Raw genomic sequence first — 16,903 nt, 5'->3', positions numbered from 1 at the left:
ATTTCACACCCTGCTCTTCTAGGTGTCCTTTGTCCTTGGAGAGCCTCTGTCCACCATCTGCCTGTCCCTCCTGTGGCCACCACTCGAGGTGCCAACTGTGGTGGCAACTTGACCAGGGACCGAGCAAGTCCAGGCCCTCTCCCTCCGGCTCCTTCTCGTCTCTTGCTGGCAGTACTCACTGGGGTCTGCCATCGGGTGCCAGGTCTTCACCTGCCAGGTCTTGGCCCTCGAGGGTATAGCTGCTGGGCTCTCAACCGGGAGCACTGGTGTCCACGCAGAGGGCTCTGGGGCAGCGACGGGAGCGAGCTGCCCACAGAGCCGGGGAGGCCCTGCCAGGAGCCCCACGGTGCAGAGATGCCATGCAGGGCTGTCAGCAAGCCCGAGGATGTGAGCTGTGGGTGTGCGGACACAGTGCCCGTGGGGGTTCATGGGTTTGTGTGTGCCTGTGCCTGTGTGTGACTGTGGTGTGGTTGTGGTGGGCGTGAGTGTGTGCCTGTGTGTGCGTGTGTGTGCATGCAGACTCCCCAGAGAGCAGGGCTGTGTGCAGGGTTCCTGATGAGGCTCTGGGGAAGCGTGGCCGGTGGAAAGGGCAACAGCGTGACCTCACTGAGCCCGGGGCCATGGCTCCTGTCCGAGGCCAGGACTGGCAGAACCGTGCACCTCACCTCGAGCCCCACTGCTGGGCCCGCCCTTCCTGGGCTTCCTGCTCTCTGCACGCCCGGGACTCTCAGTGGGGATGTGGGACATGTGAGACCCCGGCCCCTGACCTCGGCATGCTGAGGAGCCTCCTGGTTGTCACACAGCCCAGTTGTGGCCATGTCTGCCCAGAGGTTGGCCACCAGCCACCACCACTCAGGCTCCCGGGAAGCTTCGTCAGCTCCTGGGGACGTCCCTCTCCTGCCCTGAGAGCTGCAGAGACATGAGGCCGGAGGCGGGGCCTTCGGAGCCGTGCCCCGGTGAAGTGAAGTTGTGAGATGGGGCATGAAAAGCCCCTTTGTCCCTGGGACGTGGTGGCCCGGCACTGAGCCTCCCACCGCCTCCAGCAGGAAGTGGGCTGGGCTGGGCAGTAGAGCCCTCGGGGGCAAACAGAAGGACTTGTGTGCTCGGCGCCGGGCACTGTGTCCTCGGAGCGCTGGCTCTGGGCACACCCAGGCCTGGGACGGGCAGGGCCAGTGACTCTGCTTGTCCATTCATTCCGCAAATGCTTCCATGTGCCTACTGCCAGCCACAGGGCCCCAGAGGGGCCTTCCTGTGTGTGTGCGTGTGCCTGGTGTGCACCGTGTGGAGGTGCACAGGCGTGAGCATGCAGGGCTTACACCTGTGTGAGTGGCTACACGTGTGTCTGTGTTTATGTGTGCACATGCATGCTTGTGTATACACGTGTGTTTATGCACATGCATGAACATGTTTGCCTGTGGACGATGCGTGTGTGCAGTGTGTGGCCACCATGCAGGCCACAGTGTAGTTGTCCTCCTCACCCCTGACCTAAGGCCTTCAGGACCCGCCCTCCTCTGCCTCCCTTGTCACCAACATGTGGGCTGTCCCTGGGGCTCTCCCTGGGGCCAGCAGGACACAGCCTGAGAGGGAGCAGCCAGGAGGGACAGGCTCAGCAGCCCCTGTGTGTGGGCAGGTGACCTGCTTCTGGTGGCTAGGGGCCTGGCTGCACGCGGTAGTGAGGAGCCGGGGCCCAGCAAGGAAGGCCCTGTGGGGCTCTCAGGATGCCCCGAGCTGCAGGTCTCCCCAGCCTCTGCCTGCATCTTCAGCCCTTGGTCTGAGCAGCCCAAGTGCCTCCCACCTCCACCTTGCCTGACCCAGAGGGCTGAGAGGGGCACTGGGGCGCTGGCCTGCTGAGCCTCGTGCTGTCTGCCAGCTCCCGGGGAGGACTCTCTCAGAGGGAGAGCCCTGGCTTGAGGTCCCCAGCTGCCATGAGGTAGCGTGAGATCTGAACCCAAGCCCCAGCGCCGGGGGCTTGCTGTCTGAGCACGCTAGGCACACGCACACACACGGAAGTCACCACGTGCCCTCGAACAGGCCAGGACCAGCTTTCTGGACCAGTGCTGCTGTGCTGCCTGGGCTGGCCCTGGCCTGGGCTGGATGCCCCAGCGCCCTGCTTTGTGGTGGCAGGTGGTGCTGAGCCTGGGCCCTCCTGCCCACCTCTTACGAGAGCCAGGACCTGCTCCCGTTCTCGGGGCCGCATGGCTGACTTGGGCCCAGGCACACTGTGAAGTGTTCTGAGGCCTCATCAGACTCAGACCGGTGGCACCTATCTGAGAGCCTCTGGGTGGCTCCCGGGGACACCTGGGAGCACACAGTGGGGCTCTTCCAGGCCACAGCCAGCCCCTTCCCTGCCGCCGCTCAGCGGTCGAGGCCAGGCATGCTCCCGGGTTCCTCGTGTGTCGAATGTCTCAGGCACGACTTGTAGGTCGCATGGGGTGGGAAGGTGTGTTGATCCGTGGTTATTCTTGGCTTCAGCCTTGGGATGGGTTGGTGTCTGAGAAGGTTTTTGTGCCGTCTCTTACTGTCATCCAGAGTGGCACAGGAGCGATGGCCGGGTGGCTGCTATGACTTACCCATGAGCAGCCAGGAGAATGTGTGTGGCCGCAGCGCTCCTTGCCCCCGGCCACCGTGCTGGGGTTGGTGGGAGCCCGGGGGCATGGCAGGCCGGCTTGAGGCCTTGAGGGCTTGAGGGCACAGCCTGGGTGGCCACTGTTCCCTTGGGTCCCTCTCCCAGAGCTCTGCGGGGGCGGCAGTGCACACAGCCCCAGCCTGACCCCTCTGGGGACCCTGCTCTGACGCCTGTCTGCCATTCAGTAAGGGACACTGCCTATCTGTGGCCGTCCTGGCTGCCACCACCAGCCGGGACGCCGCAGCAGAACACCTTGGCTGGCAGTTCAGACTCCTCAGCTCTGGAGCCTGGAGGACCAAGGTCAAGGTGCCAGCGGGGCCGGGTCTGGGAGGCGCTCCTTGGCTTGCAGGGCCATCCTCTCCCCGTGTCCTCCCAAGGCGGTGGTTCTGGGAAGCGCTCCCTGGTGTCTCTGACAAGGACACCAACCTTGTCAGGTCAGGGCCCACCTCAGGACTTCCCCTGACCTCAACTGCTTTCCCAAGGCCCCATCTCCAAGTGCGAGGCTCTGGGGGGCTCAGTCCGTGAACTTGTGTTCAGGGCTTGGCAGTGGCCTGGGGAGGAGCCAGCCTGTGACTGGCTTTGGGACAACTTGCCTCACTGACTGGGCGTATCAGCATGCCTTGGGGTGGGCTGGGTGGGCAGCACGTCCTCCCCAGGGTCCCATTCTGTGTCCATGGCAGTCATAACAGATTGATCCCAGGACTCCCGTCCACTGTGCTCCTCCTGGTCCATCAGAACTGGCAAGGAGGGGCGGTCACTCCAGCTGGGGGCCTCCTTATCTGTTTAGCTGACTGTCCCCAGCCTCCAGATCCTCCTCCTCTGGAATGACCCCCAGACTCAGTCCTTGCTGGGTGAGACCTCTCCTGAGGACCTCCAGGGCCAGCTGTGGGGCCCCAGACACAGTGGCCATGTGACACCGAGGGCTGCTTGCCACAGTATTAAGGATGTCAACCCAGAAACAGCAGGCCCTGGCCATCCCTGCCGCGAGAGCCCTGTGCACCTGCTCAAGGCAGGGCTGGGAAGCCAGCTGGCTGGCCCTCTGGAGGACACCACTTCTGAGAGCGTGCTCTCGGCCCATGCACGTGCACCGCTGCTGCCCTGGTGGCCACCCTTCTGCTGCTTGGGAGAAAGCTCACTGAATATGAATCCTGCACAACTGCAGCTCTAGTGGGTGCCAATCAAGAATCTGCGGTTTGTCTTTTCTAAAAGAAAAAGTTGAGGGAGCCCAGGAGCTGGGGTGTGGTGAGATGGCTGGAGCAGGGCTGGGTGGGTGCTGAGGTCCCCTCTGCCTGGGCAGGGAAGGTCTCGCAGCCTGCGCCTTGTGAGGGTGGCAGAGGGACCCTCCCACCTGCAGGTGGCAGAGCTGCAGCTGACACCTGGCACTCTGCACCTCTGGGGCCACAATGCCCATCAAAGCATGGTTCCAGGGAGGAGGAGCAAGGAGGGGGATGTGGAGGTGACCACCTGTGTCCTGGCACCCGGTGACAGATTTCCATCCTATTCTGAGGTGGTGGACTGAGGTGGTGAGCCACGGGACGTGGAAGTCCATGCAGGGCCTCGCGGGTGGGGAGAAGCACGTCAGGAGCTGTGGTTGCTTCTGCGTTTGGCGCAGGGCACCTGTTTTGGCAGGAACCCCTGGGACAGAGGGGTGGCCCTCCTGGGCTCGGGGCCTTGCACTGGTGCTTTTTTTTAAAAATGTAAACTTACAAGTTTTCTCCACTTTTTGGCATAGGGGGTTGAAGTTGGGTGGAATCCCGTGTACACCAGGACCCGTGTTCACTGCTTACCTGCATCCAAGTTACCCCTGGCAGGTGGCTGGCGCCCCACCTGATGCCGGCTGTCCTTGCTCTGAGCCATGTTTGAGAGTGCAGCTCAGGCCACCGGCAACGCCCTGGGAGGAGGGAGCGTTTTCTCCAACCTGAGACGTCACTGTAGTTGGCTGGAAGTTTCTGGACGGAAGAGTGCGAACTTGGGGTCTCCTCCCCTGTGCCCTGCTCTGGGGCGTCTGTCACAGAGCAGTCTCCCTACAGACACAATCCAGGCTGGGTCTGCAGGGAAGAGAGGGTGCAGGTCCCCTGGGGGTGGGAGAAGCTGACTGGGGCCCGACAGCCTGTCTCACGCCTGCCGCCTGGCCTCCACCAGCACCCACCCTGCCTTGTCCAGTGGCCACACCTGGGACTGAGGCCCTCTGGTCCCGGAGCCTTAGCCACTGGGGCAGGAGTGGCCCTGGGCTCAGCCCAGGGTGTGCAGGGGAGAGGCCGGGGGCCAGGGCTTGGCTGCTGTCAAAGCCACCACTTCCTGGGAGGCCTCACTCCTAGCACGGAGCCCAGCTCAGTACCTCCTGTGGACGGCCACCGTGGGTGCGTCTGCAGAGTGCCTGCCCAGGGAGTCCTCCTCCACCCTTTCCTAACAAAGGAGCGAGTGAGGCTGCTGCCCCTCGGCAGGGCCATGATGCTGTCCAGTGGAGCTGCCCCCAGAACCCTGGGTTAGGACCTGCTGGTCAGTGCCTAATGGCCGCAGAGCCTGGCTGGGGATCTAGCCCCAAACCAGGAGAGGGGTCTGGCTGGCCTCCCTACCTACTGTCCCTGGGCAGCACTCCTGGAGCTGCCCCCATGGCTTCTCTGTGACACCCAGGTGCCAAGCACCATGGCCAGGGTCCAGCCCCGGGGACACCCCATGAGGGTGGACAGCACTGACCGCCTCCTCTCTCCACAGCGCGCATCATCAAGACAAAGCAGTGGTGTGAGATGCTGCCCTGCCTGGAGGGGGAAGGCTGCGACCTGCTGATCAACCGGTCAGGCTGGACGTGCACACAGCCCGGCGGGCGGATAAAGACCACCACGGTACGTGCCTCGTCCTCGGGTGGGGGCGTCGGGGGTGGAGAGCATCTGAGATGCCAGAGCCCAGGGGAAGTGGCTGTGGAAGTGTGGCTATGACAGGACAGGTGGCAGCTGGTGGCTCTTTTCCTGGGCAGAGGCCACTGGCACTATCTCCTCCCCACCTCACTTTGGGGCCAAGGCCCTGGCAACCCGTCCCTGATCATGGTCACAGGGTGCACATGGAGGCCAAGCATCTGGAAATGGAACCATCAGAAGGCTGGTCAGTGGAGGGTGACAGGGCTTCCTGCCTTCTGGGTCTGGAGTGGCATGTGTCCACAACCTCCTGACCAGGATGAGCTCTGCAGCCCACCTGGGGCCAAGGGGACATTCCAAAGAGTCAGGACTGAGAAGGGACGTTGTCCGAGTTCCCCCAGATGTGGCACAGGGGCCACCTACAGACCCTGAGCACGCTGAGGGCAGCAGCTCCGTCCCACCTTCCCTCTGAACAGGTGGCCTGTGGACTCCCCTCTAGAGCTCCTGCTCACTAGGTCCCCGAGCTGCTCTGCCCAGAGGTGGCTGGGAGCAAATGGCTCTGGGTCATTCGTGGATGGTTCTTTGACATTTCTCCTCTGAGATCAACTGCCCAGCACACACCTGGGCCCTGTGGGCAGCTTCCCCACTAGGGCTGAGGCCACAGAGCCCAAGTCCAGGTGGGTGTGGCCCTGGGTGCTGGAAGGCGAGTTCACAGGGTGTGACCTCTATCTCTCCACCCGTCCGGCTCCTCCTCGCTCATGTCAAGGGCTGAGGACCCCAGCCGCTGTTGTGACCCCTGACCCAGGCCCCATTCCCTGAGGTCTTTGGCTCTGAGGAAGGATCTGGAAAGCCCCACAGGTGTCCAGGACTCTTCTGGGGACTGCATCTGGCAGGGGGCTGCAGCCACTCAGACTAGACCACAGGAGCGTCTCCCCATTCCTGCACGGGACGGAAGCAGGAGGGGCTCTTCTATGTGTTCTGGGGCAGTTTGGTGTGGACACTCTGGGCACAGCCATGACCACCTGGTTCCATTGGCTGGGCAGGTGCACAGGGTCTGAGCACAGTTTGAGGCTGTAAAGCCACAGTGTCCCAGCTGCAGCCTGACGGCCACCCCTCAGCAAGCTGGGAGGGCAGTGCTCAGGTCCAGCAGTGGCTCTGAGGCCTCCCGCGTTGGTGGAAAGTGCACTTGGCCTTGAAGGCAGCCTGGGTACCAGCCCGGGCACAGCTGTCAGGAAGAGCACTGACCGCCAGGGGCTCGGGCCTCCCCAGGGCACGAACAGGACAGCAGAGGACTGTCCTCGGGCAGACGCATGGGTTTGCCTGCAGGGAGCAGGAGCCCTGCAGATGTGACCACACCTGGAGCCCAGGGTGACCTCTGGGCCCTTGGCAGACAGAGGCCTGGAGGTGAAGGACCCCGTGGTGTCCAGACCCTGTCCTGAGGCATGGAGGGCATGGACATGCTACCCTCCCTCCTGGCCTCAGTTTCACAATCATGGGCCTTGTCAAGGTGGACAAGCATTCTGGGGTGTGACTGGAGGCCAAGCCTTATACGCAAGGCCAGTGTGGGCTGGGAACAGCCCCCGGGTAGCCATGGGTGAGTGCTAGTTCTCCTCCCCTCCCCTCCAACCCCTCTCCCCTCCTGTCCCCAACGTGGAAGCTGCTAGGGGCACTAATTATTGTGGTGAGACTCATAGACATAAAATCCTGAGTGGCACTGGGCATGCTCACAGGGTGAGCACCCACTTATCTAGTTTCAAAACACCGTCTTCCCCTGAAGTAGCCCTTCCCCATGAGCTGGCCAGCCTCTGAGCATGGCCCACTGCCCGGGACCTGCAGCCCCCACTTGGCAACTCCAAATATGGTCATCCATAAAGCCCCCAGTGCGAGGGACCCACCCTGAGGGGTGGGGGGACAGCGGCCCAGCATGTCAGGACCCTGGGCAAAGCCCCAGTGGGTGGGCTTTGTGGTGGCTTCCCTCCCTGGCCTCGGGTACGACCTCTGCAGGGTCAACCGGTTGCAGAGGGAAAATGCTGGGGACCTGCGTCTGCTGGACAGGGCAGGACCTGGCCCTGGCCCTGCTTCCCTGAAGAGGGTGCTGCAGCCATTGAGGAGCGGCCCTGGGTGGTGCTGGGTGCCAAGTGACCCGGGGTGACTTCAGGTGCTCCTTGCAAGGGGCACAGCATCCTGCCAGGGCTAGGCCACGGTACGTGGGGCTCCACACCCCGGGAGTCGGCACCGCAGGGGTCCTGGAGCCCGTGTCCCGTGGGTGCCCAGGGGCGCCTGCGTCCTCATGTCTTTGCTGTTGTCACATGGGGATGGGACCGGCCTGCCTGCCTCCTGCGTGCCCCTCCCAGTCCTTCTGAACCGAGTTTTTGAACCAACTCGTCAACAGCAAGTCCCCACTTGTCTCCCTGCCGCGGAGCCAGTGTGGCCACTAGCACGGCCAGAGATGGGCCTCCCTGAGTGGTGGGCTTCCCTGGGAGGGCGTGGGCACCCATTCCTAGAGGGTGGCACATGGAGGAGAGCCACACGCCAGGGACACTGAGCAGGTACAAGCGTCCTCACCACCAGCAGCAACAGCTGCACTATCCAGTACTGAATTTACTCACAGAAAGAGTGGACAGTGCTGGCTCCAATTCCTTTGGCCACACAGGCCTGAGCTTCCGTCACAGAAGTTGTGTTTGGACACCTTGAGTGGCTGTGGGTGGCCAGGAAGCCAGGGAGGTGGGGCTCGCACCTGCCAGGCTGCCCCACGCCAAGCTGGCCCCGGGCTTGGCATGAGACGGGTGTCTGTCAGCTCGGGAGCCTGAGAATCGCCCGACTGCCCCTTGGTAGATGCATCTGGGGGCCTCCTCCCACCCCTGAGGGCCTCTGGATGCCAGCAGGGACATGGCAGGTGCAGGTGCTGTCCAGGAGCAGGTGAAGGCGAGTGGGTGGGGGAAGGGTGCTGCGGCCCCAGCTCTCCAGGTTCTTCCCACACGGTGACAGGCCCTGAAGTGGGGAGCAGGTGCAGGGGCTCAGGGCCACCTTCCTCTGGCTGGGACCAAGCATCACGTCCCCAGTGCTGAGCTCCACTTGGCATGGGCCCAGGATCCCAGGGTAGGGCTCTCGTTGGGTGGCACGGGCGGTGGCCAGGGTACAGGTGGACCTGGCAGTCTACCAGCCATCTCCTGCGTCCCTGGGAGAGCAGAAACCCAGCTCCTTCTGGGATCCCTGGCCTGTGGCCATCGGTTTTTAAGCTTTTTAATGGTTGAGCTCTTGAGCCAGACTCTGAGAGCCGGAGCTTGTCATTCTAGCTCCATGGTGGCTTCCTGACCCTACAGGGGTAGATTAACACCCTGGGTTCACAGGTCACCAGAAACTGGCTTTCTGATATGAGGGTTTTCTCATCAATGGGCTTCAGGAGGCCCCGTGACTACGTGGTGGCCGCTAACTCCATCCCATGGCTGTTCCTGGGGTAGACCCTCCTCTTGCCAGTGCCCACCCCACGGGCGGCACCTCCTCGTGTCACCTCACTGTGAAGCACCCGGCCCCACAGTGTGTCCCTGCTGCCTTCACTCCTTTGTCCCCAGAGTGGGCTACTCAAAGCTGGCCCTGGCCCTGGGGCCCTGCAGCCCTCCTGAGGCCACGTCAGGCCGCGGGACAGGCAGATTAACGGATGGGCTACGCCGGCCCACACATGCTGAAGCTGGCACTTCCAAGATCATTCTCTCTTAAAGTGCGGGCCGTAACCCCATTAGTGGGTCGTGGGCATGATTTAGTGGCTCATGCTTAGCATTCAAGAGGAAGAAATGGAATCAAAATATCAGAGAGCTCCCAGGTCACCAGGGCAGATGCCACTGAATGAAACACGTGCCACACATCCCCCGAGGTGTGCTGTCCTTGTAGATTCTGGGAAAGTGGGGAGTCTGCTGTCCTTTGTGGACTCAGGAGACAAACTGGGCTCTGGGGCGGTTCTGTAGCCCCTGCCTCTTGGCCTGGCGCAGCCCTGTGGACACCTGTCCACCTGGGGCAAGGTGAGTGGTGGGCACTGCAGGTTCTCCCCAGGGTGGGAGCAGCCTCCTCCCCTTGCATCCGACGGTGGTTCCTGCCCCTGGAACAGGCCTTAGGCCGTCCCGTCCTCAGTTCTGCTGTGGCTTCTGCAGCCCCACCAGCAGGGATCACAGAGGGGACCGGAAGGGAGAGGAGGGACCCAGGTGCAGAGACTTGTGGCTGGGGCTGCCTCGGCACGTGTTCGTGTCAGAAATATTCCAATCACTGTTTATCCTGCACATTTCTGTAAGTTCGTGGATGGCAAGATGCCGGACGGTCAGCCATGCCATTGCCTATCTCAGAATAAACCAGCTACGTTGGAATCCATCCTTCAAATTGGCTATGAAGCACCGAGCACGCCGCCCCAGGCCAGAGTCCCCAGGGATAGGCAGACCCCAGCCACCTCTGAGCATGGGTGGGCCAGGACATCAGATGCGGCAGGTCCAGGGTGGGCACTGAGGTGCGGTGTGGAGGGTCATCCCAGGGTCTCTGTTAGACCCCAGGCATCCGGTACAGGTCTGCTGGCTGCCCCACGGCCAGCCAGCAGTGGCCACAGCACAGGTGACTCACTCTTTCCCCTCATCCTGCCTTGGGTGGGAGGCTGGGAGGGCCAGACAGCCTGGGCGCCTGCCTCCTGGGTGCCCCGGGGACGAGATGCCTCGTGTACCTTAACCACCGTCGGTTGTGAAGCTCTCGGGGACAGCGTCTCCTACATCCGTCCCCGCAGCCCTGCTAGGGAAGTGAAGCCAGCCTCAGCAGTAAGGACCCCTGTTCCTGCTCACATGGCTGGCTGTTCCAGAGACACTGGCCACATCCACCCACTGCGTGGGACAGCACCCACCCCACCCAGAAACCACGCCCCTGGAGCTTGGGGAAGGTGTCGATCCCAGGAGAGACACTTGGAGTGAACGGTACCGCGATGTCTCTTCATTCTAAGACCCTGAGGAAGCACGTGGTCAGGTGGCTCCTCCACTAACAGAGCCTTGGGAGGTGGGCAGCGGTCCCTGCCCCAGAGTGCCAGGAGCAGGCGTTAACATGTGGCCCTCTGGCCGCCGGGGTCCCCAGGCCCAGCACTTGCACAGGCAGAAGGGTGGAACAACACCGGCCTGCTCACTGGAGCGTGGATTCCCAGAAAGGCCATCGTGGGAACTCTGGCAAAGGCTTGCAGCAGGCCCCCAGCTCAAAAGGGCCAGATGTCCGGCTGCCCTCTTCTGCCCCAGGGAGACTGCTGTGAGGCACAGGATGTGCTGGGGGGACGTGACCTGCTCCTGCCAGCAGAAGTCAGCAGAGAGGAGACCAAGAAAGCAGGTGGTCTGGAAGGGACCACTGGGGGCTGCAGTGGAGGAGAGCTGACCACGGAGAGCACTGTGCTGGACCTGCCCCCGACTCTCTACCCTCAGGCTCCTCTGAGTGTGGGCTGGGTGAAAGGCTGCGTGACAAACCCCAGAGCTTCTGTACCACACACCTGGCCACAGCGCCCTGGGCACCCCATGGAACTGGACACACCTGGCCACAGCGCCCTGGGCACCCCAGAGGACTGGACACACCTGGCCATAGCGCCCTGGGCACCCCGTGGGACTGGACATGGGACTTGCCACCATCTTAGGATTGGACCCTGCGGCACCAGCACAGTTGTGCACAGGGAGCTTGTGGAAAGCAGGAGACAGGATGGAAATAGCCAGCCTGGGTGTGAGACACTCAGCAGCCAGAGGGCTGGATCAGGAGACAGGCGGGCGGCTGGGCTCCCATCCCAGAGTCCTGTGGCCACAGGAGGGATGGCTTAAGACAGCAGACTGTCTTCTCTCAGAGTCCTGAAGCCTGGAAGCCCAGTGTCAGATGGCCACAGCCAGGTTCCCTCTGGGGGTCCTTGACATGTGGCCACAGGACTCCAGGCTCTGCCTCCATCTCTGTGTGACCTCCTGGTTCAAACCTCCCTCTCCTTTCTCTGGGAAGACGCTTAGGGCCCAGTCAGTCCGGACGGTTCCATCTGCGGACACCTGGCCTCCTCTGGAAAGACCCTGGCTCCAGGGAGCTCAGGCCCAGGTTCTGGGTGTTTGCACATGGGTCTCGGGAGACACCATGCCGCCTGCCAAGCCTACGACCCACACCAAACCCGTGGTGCTGGGGTGGGGCCAGAGCCCACTGTGAAACCTGCCCACTGCCACTCAGCTCCCTGGTGCACAGCCCCAGACACCAGTGGACAGCAAAGGGTGCCTAATGGAGGACAGAGAGAAAAACAGAACCCCAGGAACAGGAACAGGGAAACAGAAGCCATGAGGGACAGAAGAAAAGGATCACAAGGTGCAGAACAAGGCCAGCACCACCGTCCTCCAGGGGCGAGGAGAGAGGCTAGGATGCAAGAAGAGGAGCTGGGCCAGGGTGGCCACAGGGCCTTTGCTCTTCAGGTGGAGATGGTGCCTGCCCCCCTTCCCCTGGACTCTCTGCCACCCTGTGACTTGATGGATCAGCTAACAGGTGTGGTTGTCAGCACTGGGGCTGCAGGCGACTCCTGGCCAGGCTGCCTGAGCCCCACTTAGAAGGTCTGCTGCCCAAGGCACCATGCTGGAGGCTCAGGGAGACTGGCCCCATAGTTCAGCCCTGGAGGACCTGCTAAGTCCAGCCCAGCCCAGGTGCCCAGGACACAGGTGGCCATCCTTACGCCCAGCCCCCGTCCTGGACGAACAGACAGAAAGCAAGGCCCTGCCTGAGGCCACTGCCTCTGGACCCTCTGCTGCAGGGCAGTGGACCCCCACAGGGGGCCGCTGGGAGGAGCAGCGAGAGGCCCTCTGGAGCCTTGTGCACATACACGTGCAGGTGTGTGTGCATGTCCGTGTCACACCTGTGTGAATGTGCTGGGGAGACGCAGGGCTTTGTAAAGCCCAGCGGGGTGTGAGGAAGGTCAAGTTGGAGAGGCCTGTCAGAAAGCCAGGGAGAACTTTTTTAAAAAAAGAAATAGGAAATAAGAAAGGGGAAAAATAGATAATTACAAGATCGATTCAGGAGGTCTAAAGAATAGAAGATCCAAAAATAGAGAAAAATGAAGGAGAAATTATCAAAGGACTATTTTCTAAAAACATTTCCGGAACTGGAGGACGTGGCCTTCCTGGGGGAGGGTACTCACAAGCCCAGGGGGAGGAAGAAAGCCCCTCCGAAGGCTTTCAGCATGACATTTCAGGCCACTGGGGATAAAAAAAAATAATAATCCAAAAAACTCAGAGGGAAAAACTAGGTCATGCACCAGGATTCAGGCCTCGGACTCCACTGCTGCTCAGCAGGGTCTCTCCAGCCAGGAATCAGCAGCCAGGTGCTCCAGGCCCAGTGCTCCAGGACCACATGCTCCAGAGCCTGGTGCTCCAGAGCCTGATGCTCCAAGCCCAGTGCTCCAGGACCAGGTGCTCCAAGCCCAGTGCTCCAAGACCAGGTGCTCCAGGCCCAGTGCTCAGGACCAGGTGCTCCAGAGACTGGTGCTCCAGAGCCTGGTGCTCCAGGTCCAGTGCTCCAAGACCAGGTGCTCCAGGCCCAGTGCTCAGGACCAGGTGCTCCAGAGCCTGGTGCTCCAGAGCCTGGTGCTCCAGGTCCAGTGCTCCATAGCCCAGTGCTCCAGACCCAGTGCTCAGGACCAGGTGCTCCAAGCCCAGTGCTCCAGGACCAGGTGCTCCAAGCCCAGTGCTCCAGGACCAGGTACTCCAATCCCAGTGCTCCAGGACCAGGTGCTCCAGAGTCCAGTGCTCCAGGACCAGGTGCTCCAGAGCCCAGTGCTCCAGGCCCAGGTGCTCCAGGTCCAGTGCTCCAGTGACCAGGTGCTCCAGAGCCCAGATGCTCCAAGACCAGGTACTCCATGCCCAGTGCTCCAGGATCAGGTGCTCCAGAGTCCAGTGCTCCAGGACCAGGTGCTCCAGAGCCCAGTATTCCAGTGCCCAGGTGCTTCAGTCCCAGGTGCTCCAGGCCCAGTGCTTCAGGCCCAGTGCTCCAGTGACCAGGTGCTCAAGCCCAGGTGCTCCAGTGCCCAATGTTCCAGAGCCCAGGTGCTCCAGGATCAGGTGCTCCAGGACCAGGTGCTCTAGGACCAGTGTTCCAGAGCCCAGGTGCTCCAGGCCCAGGTGCTCCAGGCCCAGGTACTCCAGGACCTAGGTGTTCCAGGCCCAGATGCTCCAGATCCCAGGTGTTCCAATGCCTAAGCTTTGCAGGCCAGGTGCTCCAGGCCCAGGTGCTCCAGGCCCAGTGCTTCAGTCCCAGGTGCTCCAGGCCCAGGTGATCCACGCCAGGTGATCCACGCTCCTGGCCTAAGTGTTTCAGTGACCTGGTGTCTCAGAGTCCAGGTGCTCCCGGCCCAGATTTCCCGTGCCCAGGTGTTCCAGGTGTGACTCTGACTTGGAACTCCATAGCTGCCGGTAGAGTCCTTCAGGGTGAAGGGGAGTTGCTTGATTCTGGGAAGCCCTATGAGAGGCTCGGTGTGTCCCTGTCTCTGGGAGCTAAAGTGCTCTCGGGAAGATGGGGGCAGGGACGAGGACAAAGGGGCTGAGGACTGGAACCTGGAAGCCGTCCCCTGGGGGTGGCGCCGTGGAGAGGCCCCTGGTGCAGGCTTCTCACGGGGTGTGTGGATGAATTCCAAACGCCTGGGAAATGAAGGAGTGGCTGGCCACTTGGTTTCCCAGTAAAAGCAAATGGAAAAGCCGTCTGTGGGGACTGTGAATGCATCAGTGGCCCAGTCCCACTTCAGCCTGACCCTCTCCCGCTGCCCACCCAGTCTGCTGAGCACCACGGTTGCTTGTGGAAAAGTCCAGTACCTGGCAGGGTCGACCCAGCCTCTGCCCTTGGGCATCCTCCAGGGGTCATCAGCACATCTCCTGGGGGTGGGAGGTGAGGGCGGCCCTGAATTGAAGGGGAGGCAGGAAATCGTGTCCTCTAGCCCAGGGCCAAGGCGGCTAGCTCTAGGAGGTCAGGGGCCAGGGTGTGGCCTGGATGAGTGAGGCCCAGCCAGGCAGGTCCAGGAGGTAGGCCCAGGGGCCCTGTGGAGGATGCTGGCTCTGAGCCCACTGAGGGCCAAGTCTAGGGGTGTCCCGCTCCAGCTGTGGAGGTCTGGTCTGGGTCAGAGCAGGAGGGGGAGACCTGGAAGGTCCGCAGTGTGCTGCAGGGCATTGGTGACATGGGTTGGCACAGGCAGGTGTGAGGAGAGGTGGCTGTCAGGGTGGAACCGTGACATCCTTGCCCGACTGCTCCCTGGGGTGCCATGGTCACTTCACGGTCCCCATGCAGCAGACAGTGAGCTGTGCACCGGTGGCCTCGGTCAGGCTGAGCTCAGAGAAGATGCCGTGGGCCCGGGGCTGAGCAGCCTCCTGTGTGGAGGCCCCGAGTCAGGAGGTGGTAATCCTGGAGGGGAGAGGAGAGGTGTCCTGGTGGGGAAATCCATGGCCACTGGGTAGCTGGCCTTGAGTGAGTGCAAGGGGCAGGCCGCTGTGGCACAGCCAGCTGTATGCCATCCCACCCTCTCCAGGAGGTCAGCGGGGGGGGGGTCTGCTTCCCCTCCTCTCCTCACTGCCTGGCATTCCCAGGCCCGTGGGGACCCCAGGAGTCCCCTAGCCTGTGGGATGATGGCGGCTGGACTTCTGAGCCTCCCCACTCTCGGCCTCCACATGGCCCTCCCTGTCTGTTACTGGGAAACTCTGTGGCCGTCTCCTGCTCTGGAGGCCTGGGCTCCCTGGCCTTGGCATCCCCGGACACGGTGCCAGGTGCCACTTCCTCTGTGTCCTGAGTGGCACTGCCCACCTGCCTCGCTCCCTTCGGCCATCTGGGTGACCTCCGCCACCCTCCTCCACTCTCTTGGCCAGGCCTGGGCCATCCTACCCCTGAGGACGAGGAGCAGTGGCTCTGTTCCCTCATGGAGGAGATGTGGCTTCCCCGTCTCTGGAGGTGTCGTGGGCACATGCCTCGCTGTCCAGTGAGCGTCCAGACATGAGAAACCCTCATCACAGACCTCGACGCTCGGCCACTGTCGTGCTCCTTGCTCTGAAAACCAGTAAGAGAAAGTTGATTCTGGCTTGACGGAGGTGGCGTGGGGTCGCTGACCAAAGTCCAGAGCTAGCCGTGACCCTATGGGTCCTTCTCTCCTTCAGCTCTCTGAGGTGTCCTGACCCAGGCAGAGCCCCTCGGCTCTGGGCTGCTTATGAGCCGTGACCCTGAGTGCAGCCAGCAGCGGGTGGGTTTGCTACCTGCACAGAAGTCCAGGGAGCCTGGGCCTCCCCCCGGGGCACCTGGCCCCGCTGTAGGGCCAGCCTCGGCTCATGACCCGAGCTCCTCTGGGCTGGCCTCTGGGTCCCAACAGCACATAGCCTCATGGGAGGGCAGCTGCAACAGAGAGACAGTGACAGAGGACACACTAGGGTCCTGGGCTGGTCAGCTACCCAGGCAGCCAGGCTACCTCACCGTCACCTCTGCCTGGGGACTGTGAAGCAGGCCGGCGAAGCCAGCAGCTGCCTGGGAAAGTGGGCCTCGGGCATCTGTGCTCCGGGCAGCACGGGGCCTTCTCTGTCCACGTGGGCAGGTCCACAGGAAGGTGGGGGCGTGCAGGTGCCAGAGCTGGGGCTCTAGCAGTCCTCCCTCAGAACCCAGAAGGAGCAGGCTGGAGAGAGCAGCACCATGCCATCAGCTCCAGGGCCATGTGTGCCACGTGAGGAACACCGCCGCAGGCAGTGGGCCCCGAGGAGGGCACCGTGTGACCTACTTCTGCATCTCTGCGTGAGGAGGGGGTGAGGAACTGCCTCAGTGGCTAGGTGGGAGTCCAGCTGCGGATTTTCCCCTTCCACTCCCCTGGTCCCCTGGACCTGATGCCAGACCTGTGGGGGCTGCAGGAAGCTGCTGCTTGAGATGAGATGGACGCTTCCTGTCCACTCGGAGCTCTCCACGGGGAGCCGCGGGCAACTCTGCCTCTGGCCACCTGGACCACAGCGAAGAGACTGCCGTCCAGTCTCCCGTGAGATCCGATGGTGCCGCAGGGGTCCTGCAGGCAGAGACTGCAGACAGCAGGAGGAGCAGGTGACAGGAGGAGGGAGGCTGAGCAGCAGGAGCACTGGCCACAGGCCAGGAGGGAGGAGAACCGCGCAGGACATCCAGAGCGGGAGGCCAGGAGCGCGCCCCTCGCACCACTCGCCGGGAGCTGGGATGGCAGCACGCCCGGATCGCGCGGCACCTCGATCGATCTGGATTCTCTCTGAATGTGACGTCCTTGGGAGGACAAAGCAGGCTGAGGATTAAGAAGCGGCGTGAGAGGCAAGGCAGGCGGTGGGTGCTCGGCGCGAGGGACCCCGTACCTGCACCCCAACTAATCTTTGCTCAGCACAATGAAAAACACCAAGCCACCCCTCTGATCCCTGTCTGCAATCCGTTCTGTGTGGTT

The 16,903-nt window shown here is 62.5% G+C and overlaps 1 protein-coding gene across 1 annotated transcript in view; it reads left to right on the top strand.

The window, feature by feature from the left end:
• Positions 1–16,903, top strand: part of Tafa5 (TAFA chemokine like family member 5) — a 72,993-nt gene that overhangs the window by 34,967 nt on the left and 21,123 nt on the right. Inside the window, exon 2 of the mRNA XM_078036117.1 lies at positions 5,342–5,469. Within this exon, the coding sequence (XP_077892243.1) occupies positions 5,342–5,469 (128 nt within the window). The remainder of the gene's footprint in view (positions 1–5,341; positions 5,470–16,903) is intronic.

Source organism: Ictidomys tridecemlineatus, unplaced genomic scaffold (genome assembly GCF_052094955.1).
Source record: "Ictidomys tridecemlineatus isolate mIctTri1 unplaced genomic scaffold, mIctTri1.hap1 Scaffold_185, whole genome shotgun sequence".
Taxonomy (NCBI): domain Eukaryota; kingdom Metazoa; phylum Chordata; class Mammalia; order Rodentia; family Sciuridae; genus Ictidomys; species Ictidomys tridecemlineatus.
Note: the sequence above shows the minus strand (reverse complement) of the source record. Positions and strands in the feature narration are given on the sequence as shown.